Source organism: Adiantum capillus-veneris, chromosome 2 (assembly GCF_014529385.1).
Source record: "Adiantum capillus-veneris isolate H3 chromosome 2, ASM1452938v2, whole genome shotgun sequence".
In the NCBI taxonomy this organism is placed as follows: Eukaryota; Viridiplantae; Streptophyta; class Polypodiopsida; order Polypodiales; family Pteridaceae; genus Adiantum; species Adiantum capillus-veneris.
The window spans coordinates 161,132,684-161,150,339 of NC_140932.1; the positions used below are offsets into that span (position 1 = coordinate 161,132,684).

General features: G+C 42.7%; 1 protein-coding gene across 1 annotated transcript in view; it reads right to left on the reverse strand.

Moving 5' to 3' along the window:
• Positions 1-567: 567 nt before the first annotated feature.
• The window catches only part of LOC147463971 (uncharacterized), a 30,019-nt gene continuing 12,930 nt past the window's right edge, over positions 568-17,656 (reverse strand). The window contains exon 2 of the mRNA XM_086529868.1: positions 568-766. Coding sequence (XP_086385994.1) covers positions 743-766 — 24 coding nt within the window. The 3' untranslated portion in view covers positions 568-742. The remainder of the gene's footprint in view (positions 767-17,656) is intronic.

A 17,656-nucleotide genomic window follows, 5' to 3' on the forward strand; every position in this document is an offset into this window, starting at 1 on the left:
TAGTGTTAAAAAAAATAAACCCATGAACTTGTATAATGTTGTACTGTTTTGTTTCTCCATGTCTATCTATTGTAGTAGTTGTTTTAAGATGTGTACTTTCAACCCTTTTAATGTTAGTTTATTTGGGTTTCTTGAGATGGGTTTGTTTCGGTAGTCTTTCAATGTTGTTCATCCATTGATTTATGAGGACAAAGGGATTATTTTGGATTGGAAACCTTGAAATCGGCTTGTTGCGAATAATTTGGGTGTATGGATCATTGCCCGGTTGATGGCTAATCTTGTTTCACAATGTATATCATGATGTTGAAAAGAGTGCGTAAGCTCTGATTCAGGTCTATTTTTGTGCTTTTATATGCATGTGTATGAGTGCACATGAGTGAGATAAATTCAACCGATTCACATACATGTACAATAGTGTATGCAAGGAATTCATAGCAAGTCTAGCACGAGAGAGACAGAGAGTGATAGAGAATAAGAAAACACGTGCATATGCGCCTTCTAGAGCGGACTGCTACACCGGCACAGAGAGAGAGAAGGGAGGAGAGGAGAGAAGAAAAACACAATCACTAGGTACAACCTCCCCTTGTGCAAGAGTGAGCATTTTCCTCTTGCACGTATTTATTTATAGATTCTTCAGTGCTAAAAAATGAATACACATTGGGCGGTTGGGCATAAATGGCCATAGCCCATAATGAGCACTTGAATAATAAATGTACATAAAATGTGATATCCTCGCCTAGCCTTAGCTTTTGCCACCCGTCAGCAGCTGCAATAAATAAACAATTATCAATTTCCATTACATACCTATCCGTTAGAAAGCAATTCTCCTCATTTGGCGAAGATAGGAATCTGCAAACTAAACTTGTCAAAAACAATGGTTAGTATTTTGTGTAAAAAATATCACATATTGAAAGAAAAAATAAACTTAAACAACGTTGTTTATGCTTATCGTCATCCACATACTACCTATTCTAGTGTCCCATACCACTAGAATAAACACTATATGTCAGATCTTGATGAATCGGGATATCATTGGTCACACTCATCAAAATCAATTCTCATAAATTTAAAGTCGAATCTCATAAACAATGTCGCAATAGGAAATCATCACATACCAAATCTAAATCCAATTTCAAATATAATTCCAAATCCCAATCACTTTCATTATATACCCGGGTTAACAAAATCATACGAGTGACAGTGGTGGCCATTTTGATATGACTTTTGATTGCAATTTCAATCATTTAATAGCTTAAAAATTATCAAGGCTCCTTATCTATGTATAAATGGAAGTGTATAATCTAGTCCTTGGCATGATTGATTGTATATCCTTTCTTGAGCTTAGCAAAAGTAAAAATATACAAAAGCAAAAGAAAACCAAAAATATTAAGCCCAAAATATCCTATAATCTAATGACCGGATGGATTATGTGCCCCCCCCCCCCCCAAAAAAAAATAAAAATAAAAATGGGAGCCTATTATGACTACCATAATCAAGTATTGGTGATGTGAGTAAGAATTCTTGGTATGAAAGGCCATGTATGTGGCCCTATCATGCAAAATAAATCAATGCATTGAAAAGTCACAGGTCATGAAAGAGCGGGGTATAGAGCTAAGTGCCGAAGAGCCTTTGTCAATGAGGCTATTACAAGATATTAGTTCAAATAACATTACGTAAGAGTGCAAAGCTCGTTGAAGTAGTAACGAAGATTGGACTTGAAGCTTGGTTGATTGCACTTTGGGTTTCCATATGAATTCAATGGACAATTGGCTTAGTAGAGAAAGTAGAGATACGAGAGTGACATCCTATGCTACAATGGATATGTTGGACCTGGAGCTAGATGGTGGTGTACTAGTTTTGTCTTTGGTACCCATAGTTGCTCAGGGTTACCTTTTAACTGAGTCTTGGGAACCAAAATTTGACTAGTACTCATGCATGCCTGATTCAGTGAGTGGTCTTTGGGTTGATCCAAATGGTGTCTTTGATGTGTTGATTGCCAAGTTTGCATTTTATCCAATGCAATTAATGTTACAAACATCCCTCTACCTTGGACTTGCATCTGAAGACAGTTCAAGTCTAAGTGTAGAGTCTCTTTGTAAGTTCGCATCCATGGTGTACCGTGTATGATTCCCTCTTTCTTTATCGGGCAAGGTGAACACCCTGCTTTCCCAATCTTGTTTAGCAGCTATTGCAAGTAGCCATGGCCTACCCAAGATGATAGGGTACACATTATCACCTGCTTTCATCTCACAAAGAAAATGACTAGGCACTCAATGCCCATCACCTTTACTCTTACATCCTGAGCCATGTCCAAACACTTAGCTTTAACATGGTTAGCCATCCTCATGCGCACATTCAATTTGGCTATTGATTTAATACCTGTTTCCCTCATTGCGGCCTCCGTCATGATGCAAACCTGTATATAGGCCTAAACCTGCATCCTCTTTTTGATGACAACATCCACAAGAAGAAGAACATCATCTGGATTACCCACTCTTAGGGCCATGTTTTGCATTGCATGCACATTTCCCTTAGCTTTTGGTAGCCTCGTGCTCACACTAGTTGACAACTGTCTCCTCAGCTTAGGATTCAAAGTCAACAATTGCCCAAACATAATATTAGCTTTTTGACTTTGCACATTATTTACCAAGTCATACTCAAGGTAGCTGTGTCCTAGCTGGAAGTCTGCTTGCTTGATCTTATGACGCCTTTTCTTCTTGCTAGTTTCGGTTGCTCTCTCTACCCTCATACACTTTCGCTTTGCCTCTACAAGCTCTAGTCTCACGCTTGGTCACTGTTTTCCTTTCAGCTTTTGCCCTTTTATTGGCCAAAACTTTCGCATCCTGCTTACCCACTCCAATGATGTTCACCCTAGGAACCTCACCGCCATCCGGAGGAGCTGGTTGCACTGGATTCTCGACCACCTGCTTTCTGAAACCATTAAACTATGCTTGGCCTCTTCCTCTACCAAACACGAAGTAGATACCACCTTTTTCTCTCAGCGGATGAGGGAAATCTGGTGCATAATGTCCTTCTTCTCTACAATTGTAGCACCTACCAAGCAATGGTCTTGCCCTGCCCCTTTCTCCTCTTGGTTGTTCTCTATCCAATCACCTCATGAACAACATCCCTTGGACCCTGTGAGTGGGTAGAAATCCCTGCTTCGTAACTCAACACACCCTGCTCAATATTCTTTTTGATATTCCTGCTCTTTGCCTTCGCAATCCCCACTGTACCATTATAATTCTTTGGGATTTCAAATCCCACCCTTTCTCTCACTTTAGAATGTAGGCACACCATGAATTTTTCCAATTTGAAGTAGTCACCATTAGCCAACTACATGGCTTCCGCTAACTCTGCCAAAACAATCCAAAACCAAATTGAATTCTTCACTTACATCTTGTTTGGGTGCCTTCAATCTGGTATCCATCTCGAACCCATCTGTAGAGTCGTCCAAGCATGCCTGGGCTTCCCTTCCAATGCTTTGTATCACACTTTCGCTTTACCGCACATTTCCAATGAAAAAGTTTACATCTTGCTATCCTCGTTCGACATACGTAGTGAAAGCATATACAGCTCAAAATCTACAATCCACTTGTCTAGAATCTCTTCACCTGTGAAAATCGAACCATAACTCTGAGACGCCATCTCCATCAATGCAAAAACCTAGGTACTGAGAGCAATCAGTGTACCCCTCAATGAGGGCACTAGAACATGGAAAGGGGAAGGGGGAACACACCGTGAACACAAACACAATGGCTCTCTATAGCCCAGTATATACATAGCACCCCTAACCACTAGAGTTCACCTTCAAACTCAACATGAAATCACCTGCACAGACTCGTTTTGGTACACCGACACACCCAAACACTTCACAAAAAGCTCCAACACATATCACACACCTAAAACCTCTATTTCACACCGCAAACACACACACTCTGCTCTCTCTCTCTCTCTCTCTCTCTCTCTCTCTCTCTCCTCTCTCTCTTTGCACACACAATCTCACAAAACATTGCCCTCTAATAGTCATTATGTTAGGTCCGCATTCAGAATGCCTCCTCCCTTCCTATTTGGAGTCATCCTTTACGACAGGGTATCGCAAAGGGTATGTGTTGTGCTTGGGCAATTAAAAGTTGTGCCTATGCAGGCCTTGTAATGTAGCCCTATTATGCACACACAGTCAATGCATGGAAAAGATTTATGTTGTGCAAGATGTGGGTATAAGCAATTTTCTTATTGGCATTTGTTGGCGAGGCTTCCTATTCTAAGCAATGTATTGGTCTTTGAAGCTCCTGTATCGTTGCTTGATTGAAGCGACTTGCTCTCTTCTAACTATATTGTAATCGTAGGAAGAATTGTAAGAATTTAAGCGGCGATGCACTGACAACAGTTTTGTTGTTCTTCTTTGGGACCCATTTCTTTGCGATTATTGGCTGTTTTGTTGCTGACTCTCGTTTGGGAACCCATACTTGCCCGTGCTTTGTTTGTGTTTGAAGAGACTTCTTTGGGATCCACCTTTTTGTTGTGTGAGTCGACAGTGGTCTTTGCTTCAGCCCTTGTACGCTTGGTTGGGGATGGGATTCAGGCTTTGAAAATTGATATTGTGGTTGTTTGGGAATCCAAATGAATTCCTGACTTTTTTGTGCTTGAATCAACTTCTTTGGAGCCCAAACCTGAGTTGTGAAAGCTTGCGACTTTGTGATATTCTTACCCGTTCGTGCACGCTTTCCTTGTTTTTGTTTTGGTGTTGGATCTTGTGATTTGTCATTAGAGATCTTTGTCTTCTTGATCCATACCTGTTTTTGGCGATCCGGCTTTTTGGTATCCAGATTTGTCGAGCTTTTTGGCTTTGACTTGTTGTCTTGTTTTTTTGATCTGTCATGGTTGTTGTTGAAGGGGTTGGTGATAGTGATGGCCTGAGTTGATGATAGGGGATGTCGTAAGATTCATCACTATCGCTACTATCCTCAGCAAGGTTGGCTTCTTGTACTTTCCCTTGATTTTTTGGCTGGTAGTGGAAAGTTACTGTCTGTTTACTCGTGGGTGGTAGTTTCTTGGAGGACTTTTCTAGCCCATTGATTAGAGCATTGTAAGCTTGTTGCTCTGGTCGTATTCCTCCTAGCTGAGTCTTTGCATCCTTATTAGGAGCCATGTATGAGGATGTTTATGGTGGTTGTGTCTTCACTGAGGACTTTGGAATCCACTTTTGATGCACTTTATTCGTGTAGCGATGACATTGATTCCCGGGTCGTTGATCTTCTTGAAGCTCGAAGTGTTCTACAGAGTCATATAACTCGTCGTCTTCTTCATCTTTTGATTCTCCACATTTCTTTGTTTGCTCCTTATGTCGAGAGCTTGTTGATGTCTGGTTCTCTTCGTTTTCTTGGACTACACTCACTGCAAAATAAGGAACGGCATCATAGCCATTTTCATCAAAAAACTTTGTTGTGGGAGCATCCTCCACGGCGCACACATCCAGAGTAGCCAAGATGTCTTCCCATCCAAAAGGCTCTAACTCTTCTTTAGGAAATGGTTCTGGGATATAGTCCATATCCTCTATAACCCGCTCTAGGATACATTCCTCACGTTTCAAGCTACCACATTGTGAAGCTCCACACATCCACAGGTCTTTAGGCTTACCTAACCAAGCTGGAAGTTCTGATCCTGCAATTGTGGAGGAATCAAACTCCTCAACCGGTGTTCTTGTCACATCCCTATAGCTATGGTCCCTCAAGTTTACCTTTGTTATGGTTTCCATATGTCTCAGGTATATATGGTCATAACCCCAATCTTGGACCATTTTCAATTGTCACATGAATGGTCTTCCTAGAATGATGTCATAGTTGTTCTTCTTGCCAAATTCAACAATAGCAAAAGTGTGTTCATATTCAATGCCACAAGAAGTAACAAGTACTTTTTCTTGCAGTCCTAGGGGCTTTTCCTTGTGTCCGTCTGCAAGCTGCAGGGTCATTCGTGTGGATATCAAGGCAGGTTTTCCCCATTTTTTCCAAACCTCTTTGGTTGCAATGGCCACACTAGCTCCACTGTCAAGGATTGCCATGGTTTTTACATTATTGAATTCCAAAGGAAGGGTGGTGTTTCCCTCTTCTCCCTCGTAATGCTCGCCTACCTTGTTTAATGGCACTGGCTTAGTATTTAGTTGAGGCATTTCAAGCTCTTTGATGCCTTTCTCGATTTGAGTCATTGGGGTTTTTACACCAAATTTCTCTAGACATTTACCCACATTAGCCCACATGTTTGGTCTTATTCTGAGCAACTCAGCTAACATTATTGTACAGGTGACTGGGGTAGATAGAATATCTACTAGCCCCTTTGAATCGATGGCCTTGTTGCATTAGAAAAAATATGAACCCTCTAGGGGCCCTTTGGGATTAAGGTTAATTAGAGGCCAGCCAATGAGAAGAGGGTGGTGGACACACTCTATGCCCTCAAAAATGTAGGGGGACAAAGTAGTTTTACACTTTTTAAATGGGCTCTTACCTAGTGAGAAGGTGGGGTGGGGGGGGTGGGCCATATGGAACCTCCAACTTCCCTCCTTTTTGATCCGGTTTTGAAAAAATCCCAAAAATTTGAAATTTTTCAAAAATTTCAAAACTCAAATTTCATTTTCTGAAAACCCCCCTAACACTATTTTATGGTCAAAAAAGCATTTTTTGATCTCAAAAAGTCAAAACGTGCATCCAAAAACCCTAAAATTCAAAATTTTTAAAAAACTTTTAAAAAATCTTTTTTTGCTATCCAGAGCTCCCCCAAAATTAGTTATTAGGCAAAAAGGGATTTTCTCTCTCTAGAACCCCTTTTCCAACCCCTCCTTGGTTGCAACCATCACACTCATCCTCTACTCCAACACTCTTTCTCTTTACACCATCTCCATTGCTGCAGCAAGGAAGCTCCTCTCTCCTCCCCTACCACCTTCCATTGCCACACCAAGCAAGGCTTATCCACCTTCTCCTCCCAGTGCCACACCAAGCAAGGGTTGTCCACCTTCTCCTCCCATTTCCACAAGGGTTGACCATTTTATCACTTTATCACACCTACATTGTAGCAACAAGCAAGGTTCTTCTCCTCCTCCTAGTTTGCTTTGCTCAACCATGGCCAACTCTACTTCGCAAAGGCGACCAAAGGATGAGGTCACAGCACTTGCATGCCACAACACTAGAGGTGTAGATGATGAGTGGGTGCCACAAGAGTTCACCAAAGGTGCTTGGGTATACATGCAACCATCTGTTGTTGGCCCTCATCGTGTGCGGAATCGTGCAAACTTGGATCTTCATTGGAAAGGAAAGCTCCTTGGCTTCAAGAACCGCAAAGACAAGGGGACCATAGCCATTGTGCAACATGTTTTCTCAATGTCAACCATGCACTTGCAACAACCACCTCGATTTCCAACACATTGTAAGTACATGTTTTGAGAATACAAAGCTAAGTGTGAAATCACAGTGTAATGTTATTATGGATTCATACTTAACATTTGTCATGCATTTATAGTCATATTTCCATCCACGTTGGTGGAGGAGCAGCCACTACATAGTCTCTCCGGCACATTCAATGCTATACATGCGGATATTGGAGCAATAATGTTCCCGCATCTTTGCCCAACCAAACTGGTTCAAAGAAGGATTTTCTTCTATTCTCACTCCTATATTGTCCCTACTTATACACAAGCATTTGGAACGCTTGAACCCATCAAAGTGACTTCCTTATTAAGTATGGAGTGGCCGGTCCCAGATTTGTGGTCGGTAGCATCTTTCAAGCAAAAGATGATAATGGATGTCCAAAACTCTTTGAAATACTCTAAAGCTTCTAGGTCTGTGGGCTTGAGCTGGTGTTTGCCTATTCATTGTTTTGTGCACATTTTTAAAGAGTTTGGATTTGTGGAGACTACCACAATGCTTGTATGTAAAGATGCGCATTACGAGGAATTAGGAAGGCTTTTAGAAGAGGACTGGGGTTTTGTGGAGGGCATGCACAACGGGGACCGGTACCGTTGTAAGGTTGGAGCTTCAGGTATTGAAATGCGCTATTTGAAATCCCGCACCTCCTTGTACATACGATTTCACTATGATCGTTGGATGTGCAAGCTTGGAGTGTGGACTCCCTTACAGAGTGTAGACGGCGCTATTGCAAGCTTTGACATTGCAGTGAAGATGCCCAACGATGCTTTGGAGGCAGTCCAAGTGAACAAGCATTGGACTCTCAGTAATGTTCGAGAACATTTGGTTATTATGGGTTTTGAGGCCCTTCAACAAGCACAATTTCGTTTACAAGGTCACAAGGTGAGAATCCTTCCACCACATTTTCAATACATCATGGTTTGTCGATCATTAGATGCTTATTGTTATGAATGTCCACAGATTGGGAAGAGAATGGAAGACAAATTGAAGGTCGAGAAGGACTGGGGGATAGATGGAACTATGCTATCGATCTTATAACTTTGTAACTCTTGCAATTTTCATATTGATCCCCATTGTAATCAACATGATTTGCTTCGGCAAATCATGCCTTTGAATATAATTTTTTGCATTGGGATGACAAATCATTTTTTGGTGAAAGTGCCTTTTTTTTAATGTCTTAAAAAAAGGGTACATTATAAAAAGGGGGCCACCTAACTCATTCACTATTTTCACTTTTGCAACTCCTGAGCTCCTCCACTCTCTATCCACACCCCAGGCTAAACATGGATGCTGCCACAGCCTCTGCATCTGTACCCACATACACCTCTTTGTCACGCTTCATCCTCTTCCTCGAGGACACCAAATACAAAGGGAAGTTGGACCTCCACACCTTTTTTACTCGTCTCCCTGACCTTGATGCCACAGTTGCCCTTCACATGGATGCATTTGAGGAGATTTCTGCGTTCATGGAGGAGCACATCATAAAATATTCTGTATCTATCCCCCCACATGCAGGGATCTGGGTGCCTTACGATCTTTTGCGCTATATACACAAAGGTGATCGTCCATTCGCCAAGCGGTTGCAACGATTCCAAGAAATTGCAACCAATGCAGTCCATTACTTGGACGAGCAAGCCCCTGGGGTGTCAGCGCTCAAGAAGCGCAAGTTGGGGGTGGAGTACCTTTCTCGGCTCGCAACATTTATCTTCTTGGTGAGCGAGGAACCTGATTTGGAGGAGCTCCGCTTACCACACCTTCAAGTTGGGTCCTTTATCAAGGACACCAAGGAGCAGCAGGTTATCCCCATGAACCCTGCAGCGGAAGGAAAAGCACACCAGCTGGAGTACCCTAGGGGTCTTGAGGAAGTGGTTGAGAAATCCATAGTTGCGGCTGGCCCTAGTGACACTCCAGTGCCACTACCACTGACGGATGTGGCTATCCTAGAGGTAGAAATTAGCCGCTTCTCCTCAGTGTTAGTGGATAGGGAGGAGTTTGTGTTCCTGCATGATTTGGAAAAAGCATTTGGCTTGCGCATGGATGAATGCTTGAGCGTGCTATGCAACAACAGCAAATGTCCCTTAGACAATACGCCAGATGCCCTAGAAAGCAAGCTCTTGCCAGATGGGGACTCTATTGCTGACACTATTGCAGTTGTATGTGCGGAGGTCCTGGCAGCAGAGCAGTTGCACGTGGCTGATGAAGATTTCCAAGCCACGCAAGCCAAGGTTGAGGCTGCTAGGATGCCTATGCCATTATGCAACCTCCCATCTGATGATCCAAAGCTTGTATCTGTGGTGCATGGGACCATTGACTTGGATGCAAAGGGCAATAGGGAGGAGGATGACAAGGAGCAAGAGGTAAACTGTACCTAATTTTCATGTTACTATTTTATCCTTCGTTGTCTTTTTTCTCAACCTTCATCGGTTTATGACAGGATGTTGTGGAGGTTGATGATTTTGCTACAAGGACGGGTGGCAAGCGGACGGGCTTTGGACCTCAAGCTTCCCTTGCGCATTACCTCGGACAAGTCCCCCCTGGCAATGTGGCCATTATCCATAATGAATTTACTCCCCAAGCCCATTTTATGACTTGGTCGTTAAAAGCTTTGAGCAAGTTTTTGTGTTTGAGTACCATTGCTCAAACTGCGCATCAAGTGTTCCTAGTGCGTAGATCCCTTGTATGCACAGCGTTTGGCACTGGCTTTCGTGGTAAAGTGCTTGCCCAGATAGGGATACATGCTTCCATTAGCTCAACTGACCCAAATGCCATAGTGCAGTCCCTCTTGACTGGGGAGTTGCCTTACGCGCAAAATAGGCGCCAGGAAATGGTCAAAAAAATTCTGAACTCCTCAGATACATGATGTAAAATCACCGTGCTAGAAGGAATAAAAAATATTTGAAATTGTCTCTCTATATTGCAAATTCTTTTCAATCTGATTTGTCAATCTTGAAAATTGTTTCAATTGGTGATATGAATTGTTTTTTGACTTTGTTATTTAAAGGTATGTAATTGAAGTCAAATTGAGTATAATTGTGATTTTTAAGTACCCTAGGGGGTTAGATTAGCCTATAAGCTGCAAAAAATGCCTGACCACAAGGGCGCGCAAATGGCCCATCCATCAGTTTTGGATGGGCCATTTGCGCGCCCTTGTGGCCAGGCATTTTTTGCAGCTTACAGGCTAATCTAACCCCCTAGGGTACTTAAAAAGCACAAATTTATTGCAATGGATTGGTTTTGCAGCATTCATTTAAATGCAACCTTTTTATGGCAATTCCAGTATATGTTCACACTCAAGGACACTAGAAAAGCTCAAATCAATTATGAAATGAAGTTTCCAGCAAACTATCACTTGCTTTAGTTCTACCTACTACACCCTTGCACCAAAAAGTCAAATTACATTGGACACTTGGTTTCCCAATATGTTATTTGTTTTGATATCCTATAAGGAATTCAAAGCTTGAAATGACCAAAAAAAAGGTGTCCATAAGGATCCATATAAAATATTGATGCAAAACCAATCCATTGCAATAAATTTGTGCTTTTTAAGTACCCTAGGGGGTAGATTGGCCTAGCCACAAGGGCGAGCAAATGGCCCATCCATCAGTTTTGGATGGGCCATTTGCGCGCCCTTGTGGCCAGGCATTTTTTTGCCCCTTATAGGCCAATCTACCCCCTAGGGTACTTAAAAAGCACAAATTTATTGCAATGGATTGGTTTTGCATCATTCATTTAAATGCAACCTTTTTATGGCAATTACAGTATATGTTCACACTCAAGGACACTAGAAAAGCTCAAATCAATTATGAAATGAAGTTTCCAGCAAACTATCACTTGCTCTACCTACTACACCCTTGCACCAAAAAGTCAAATTACATTGGACACTTGGTTTCACAATATGTTATTAGTTTTGATATCCTATAAGGAATTCAAAGCTTGAAATGACCAAAAAAAGGTGTCCATAAGGATCCATATAAAATATTGATGTAAAACCAATAGGTTTTAGTAAATTTGGTTATTTTAAGTACCCTTGGGGGTAGATAAGGCTACAAGGGGCAAAAAAAGGCCTGGCCACAAGGGCGCGCAAATGGCCCATCCATCAGTTTTGGATGGGCCATTTGCGCGCCCTTGTGGCCAGGCCTTTTTCTGCCCCTTGTAGGCTTATCTACCCCTAAGGTTACTTAAAATGCACAAATTTACTGAAATTGACTACAATTACATACAGAACTTGAAATTACAAAGATAATAGACAGAGTAGACACAACTGTTGATCATATTGTCATTGGAAAGTCAAATCATTACAAAGATAAGGGTGTGCAATACAAAAAGAGGGGTAACTTCGGCTAATGCTCGAAGTCTCGTCGCAATCATCGTGCAAGCTGCATATCTTTTGGCTGTATTGTCACTCGCTTTGCATGAATGGCACATAGGTTGGTATCTTCCAACACTGAAATGATGTGGGCCTCTGCAGCTTCTTGAATAGCCTCTAGCGCTATTGCTTGCATTCTATACTGATTTCCATAGCTTTGAAGCACTTCCTTCACAGTGCGAGCAAAGGGGGCGCGTCGAATCAAGAGCTCCGTCGTCTTCTGGTAGTGGCGGATTTCTGCAAATGCCCTTGCTATTTTTCGGCGTCGCTGTGGTTGTCTTGGGGGCAATTGCACATTTGCTGGCGGGCGGCGTGAAGGCTTCTTGAAAAACTTAGACTTGCATCTGTTTACATGCTTAGGGGCTGGTTCTGCAGCCTGTTCTGATTCTTCCTCTTCCCTTGGTTGCCGATCTTGTCGTGTGGGGAGAGCTCCCTTGCCTTGAGGCAATGTCTTCCCCCCAACGGCCACCCGGTGTGTGCGCGGTATGTTTTCTCGCAGCCATGGTGGCTCACTGCTTTGAGCATCATATCGACTTGGCTTTCCTTGGGAACTTTCTTCAAAAAGTGTCTAGCTTTTTGTCCACTCATTGACACTTGTTGAGCAATTTCATGGGCCTCCCCTGTGTTCTTTGCAGCAACTATAGACACATTTCCACCATGACAGCCAATGGAATTCAAGAGTACCTCCACTCTTTCGATCGCTTCCTGGGACTTTTCCAACGGTTTCATTGTGAAAGCATAGTCAATGTGGAGCTTCAATAGCCTATCAAAAATACGCATGAATGCATGTAATGTACAAAAATGTACATTCGATAGAGGAAATCGAAAGATTGGATTCCAAGTGTGGTCCTTTTGATCACGGTCTGGGGCATTGAGCATGGGACATCTCAGAATAGACGCTTCCCATTCTCTACCTTCATCTCCGACATCATGACAATCTAACCCTTGTTCTCCATGCCCTTGCCATGGAAGCATGTAACTGGCCTTTGCAGTGCTCTTATGTGATTTTTGTCCATTAGGTTTGTACCCTCGAGTGCAAAATGGACAAGGCATGAGAGAAGAAGCCCCTTGTTTGCAGCCAAGCAAACACTTTATGGTCTTCAAATCCCCACCTAAGTGCCACTCCACATCATAACTACCAAAGCCCTCAATCTCCAACTTCTAACCTGCAATTTGGGAGTGTATTACTTCTGTGATCCATGGAGTTCTCTCAAAAATCCACGAAAGTACTCCATTGGTCTCTTTGGGCACCTCAATAGCACCCAACCACCAAATGTCTTTCTCTGATTGCACGCTAAAAGATAGGGTGGGATATGGCTCGACTGAATCCCTTCGCTTGGTTTGCAGAAGGGCCTCGTTCATTAGAGTGACACTTAGCCTCTCTAACCTTCGGCCTTTCACTATTTGACACTCATCGAGTTTCAGCACAAAAGTGACTTTTGTGCCAAGCACTACAAAATAAATAGTGCTAAGACCTTAAACTCCAGCTTCTATGAAAAGAATAATACCAAAGAAAAAAGTAAAGTGTGTCACCTTCTTCAGGTAACTCGTAAAATCTAAGCATGGCTTCTTGAAGCCTTCTAAGATCCACGAAAATATTGTTCCACATTGTGTAAGGAAAGCCCTTATTCGAAGGTCTTATGGATTGTTTCTTACCTTTTCCCCTTGTCTTTGTTGCGCACGAAGCATAAAGGGAAGTTGGCATTGTGTCCTCAATGTGTAGGTATGTCCCAATGCGGGAGAACACATCTTCGTTTGTGGCCTTCTTTGCGAGCTTGACCTTGTGAGGAACGGGAAAGAGGTTTTCCACAATGCCATGTTCTTTGAGGGCATCCTTTAGGAGTTGAAAAATAGCCTGATAGGCTTTGGTGCTGATTCCAGCTTCATCACAAGCTTGTTGAACGTCATCATCATTAACCACATTTCTTAATTTACGCATAAGGTCCTTGGTGACTGCATCCTTAATGTGCTTACCTCCAGGTGATTGTAAGATAGAAATAACGTCCTCGGTAACTAGTGAGAAGGTTGACTCGATTATCTTGGCTTGTTCCACCGCATGCCTCCTGGATGAAGTTTCTAGCAACAAATAAACATAAATGTTAGAAAATAGTGTGAAGTAAGAATGCAGCATGCAAGTAAAGACCAAATCACCTTGTGGCTGTAACTCGTCGTTTGCGTGCTCCTCCGGAATGTGCAAGATTTTCAATGGATGAATACGGGCGTTTGCGTTCCCTTGCACCAAGGGGTGTTTCTTTCAAGTATGTGATGGTGTTGCTAAGCTTCTGGATGTGGGACTCCTTTTCTTGCATTTGTTGTTCAAGACTTTTAACTACCCTCTCCGAAGAGGCAACACTCTCTTGTAATGCCGTCGTCTTGAGGTGAAGAGCTTGACATTCGTGCATCCACATATGCAAAGAAGCACCTGCACCCATACACAGCCGCTTGCAATAGCCTAACAAGCCTGCTTCTCCCCTCCCAAGAAATTGAAGAAATGTGGAAAGGCTATTAAACGGTGGATGGAAGCGGCTTATAGGATCGTAAGGGTACAAATGGCCATCCACCCAAATGTCAACATTGGTCTCACAAGCGATGCGGCGTTCCTGTGATGACCTTTGATCACCTTCACTAGTGGTCTTCGGTGCAAATGCCGTGGGTAAGCGAATATGTATGCTTTTGGTGTGCGGAGTACGTGGTGGTGGAAGCAAACCATTTGTGATGTCCGTGAGCACCATGGAAGCTGTTGCGTGAGGAAGCAAATGATGAAAAGATAGAAGGGGAAGGGTAGAGAGGCCGAGCAGGATGGGAGGAGAGAAGGAGGGAGGGAGGGGAGGGAGAGATTGGGGAGGAGGAGGAAGGTAGGGGCAGCGAGGGAGAGGAGAGGGAGAGGGAGAGAGGAGGGAGGAGGGAGGAGGGAAGAGGATGAGAGAACAAAATGTTTATTACTTTTTGGGGGAAAAGATTTTTGAAAAAATGGACTTTCTAAGCTTGTGGGTTAAAAATGGGTCAAAAAATGATTTTTGGATATGTATATATGTTGGGAGGGAGTTTTAAGTTAAAAGTAAATAAAAATGAAATTTTTTTTAAAAAGTCAAATTTTGACTCTTTTTGACCCACGGAATTGCTGATGTGGACACACCCCTATGCTTCCTTCACTTTAAAAAAGGCTAGAGAGAGAAAGCAACCTTTTAGGTCCACATCCTACATTTGTCTAAAAAAAAGGCTAGAAAAGCCTACTCAAAACTACCTTCTTCAATGCCCTTGCCCCCTAAACCCCACACAACATTAGCCTTAATCCCTAAAAATTAGGATTCCTTACAAGGCCCATGCAAGGTTCATATTTCTCCTAATGGGGAGACAGTCTCTGTGATGAGACTGCAACCACATCTGACTTGGTCTCGTACTCTCCCATGTAGGACGGTAGTGTTCTTAGCGAATGGGGTTGACTATCCATAGATTGTACAGATCCTTTGTCGCCCCAATACGATCGCACGTCTAGATTCATTTGAGATCCAGTCTCAAATTCCTCTATTGGTGGTAGAAACACTCCTCGTTCATCACCAGTCTTGTCTACTCGTCTTCTTAGGTCATCGGCTTCATTGGACTCTCTGACTTGTTTCCACAATTCGTCAAGACCATCTATCTCTTTACAATCCTCAGGTATAGCTTGGTGAAATCCCTCGGAAGAGTTATCAGTGGTATTCAGTACTATCCTTGGTTCTAATGCTGGGTCTTTGAGGTTTGGTCTGTGCTCATGACTAGAATTTGGCTCCTTTAGTTCTTGGTTTGGTGGGATTACTTGTGTAGGCATGACACGGATCACGTCCTCAGGTTTTGAAACTGGTGGTTCTAGTAAAGCTTGACCTGTTTGAATCATTTTCTGGCACATTTCAAACCTTTGCTTTTCTAGTTCCGCATCGGGATATGCCATCCACCTGTGTTCTTGGGTTTGGTTGTTTTTGAGCCTCACCTCATAGGCTTTCAAGAGGGCATCTAATGTCTCATTAACCTTCTCTACCAACACAGATCCTCCTGAACTAGAACTTCTCGGTTTCTCATCCGTGGATGGTTCTTCTAGAGGTTTAACCATCTGTGTAAGAGAAGGCGCCTCCTTTTCCTCATGTTGTTTTATCTTTTCCTCAGCTTCTGTAAGCTTCTCAGCTAGGGATTTTTTCTCTCGTTCCCTGCGTGCTTTCATCCTAGTCTTTCTAGCTTTCCAACTATTTTGTTTGCTCTTGGTTTTCTGACTAGGTGCGTCTGTCTTTGGTCCATCATCTGTCTTTGGACTCGTGTCACTTTCCGTGTTCTTTGTCTCTAGATTCTCATCAGCTTTCTTTTGAGCTTGTGCTCTCGTAACCACTTGAACTGGTACGACATTTTCATTTTCTGAGCTACTAGGGAGCTGAACAATCCTTGATACATTTGTCGTGATTTTTCTGATTTGGTTTGGGTTTTTCGGGCAATCAGGGATCAAGTGAGAGATGCCACACTCAAGACAATAGGCATTTACTTCAATGATCTCCGTATGAGGACATTGTTTGACCAGGTGGTTGTCACGACTTTTGTGACAATCTGTCTCTGGTTGAGGAGATTCTTTTAGCATTTCCTCTTGGCTATAAGCAAGCTTTGACCTAGATAAGCCGCTATTTGCAATGAATCGCAATGTCCTTTCGTCCATTTCATACCTTCTTTCTCTTGATTGAAACCCAGGAGGTGGAGGTTGTACCGGCCTCACCATTCCATGTGTTTCTCTCACATTTTGTTGCTCCGAAGGGTAGTACTCACTTTGGTTTCTATACCACATTGTAGCTGGTACTGGCGTTGGTTTATTTGATGCTTCCATCATTGGCATGTATCTCATGTCTATCGGAATTCTAGCACCTGGCAGCGGAGGTTGTTGTCCTAAGACAAGCTGTGGCCCTAAAACTCCTACTGGTCTTGGCGCATTCCCCGTAATGTATCTAGGTGGAGTAGGTGCTTCTAGAACAGGTTGTACATACCTCGCCCTGGCATTTTCCATGTTATAATAGCACTCTTCCCCCGTATGGTTCGTCCATTTTCTCTCAATTTCACACCACTTCGGCTCTCCCGAATCAGAACTTACAAGAGGAATCAACCTCTTGACCAAGTCGTCGATAAGCTTTTCTCGATCAATAGGTGTCGTTGGCTTGGCAATGGACTCACTTATCTGTGAAACACTGTGCTGAGAGGATGTGTCATCTCCTTGACTCTTTAAGTCCTTTTCTTTGTATGCCTCACAGTTATCCACTAGATAAAGAGCTTCTTTGATCAACTCATTTAGCGTCATCCTCCTTATCATATGCAGATCCTTCTGAAGGCCCGCATGTCTCATTCCCTGGATAAAGATCAGCATCAGTCGTGCTTGTGTAGGTAATTCCGCTCTCGGACAGAGCTTAACATATCTCTTGAGCCGTAATGATGCTTTGTGTACTGATTCATCCTCTTTCTGTTTGAATCTATGGATTTGCGAGACCGTGTTGTGAGCAATGCCTTTTGGCGATAATTCTTCAATAAACTCCTCAAACAGCTCATCTAGGGTCTCAAAATCCCATATTTCCACCAAATCGAACCATGTAGCTGCATCATCTTCTAGAGTCAATCCAAATCCCACAAACTGTGTCGCAAAATCTGAAACTTCCTCTGCTCTAATCACTCTTCTAAAAGCCGCTACGTGATCTCTCGGATCTTTATCTCCGGAGTATTTTATGTTTACCCATTTTTGGACTTGGGATGGTCTAACTCGTCGATTGTCTACAAGTCTAAGCAGAGACTCTCCCAATCCTTCTTTCGTTATCGCTCTTGAAGGGAATCCTGGTGACTCTCTTCTTGGAACTCCTATAGGAATTCTCATGTTTGG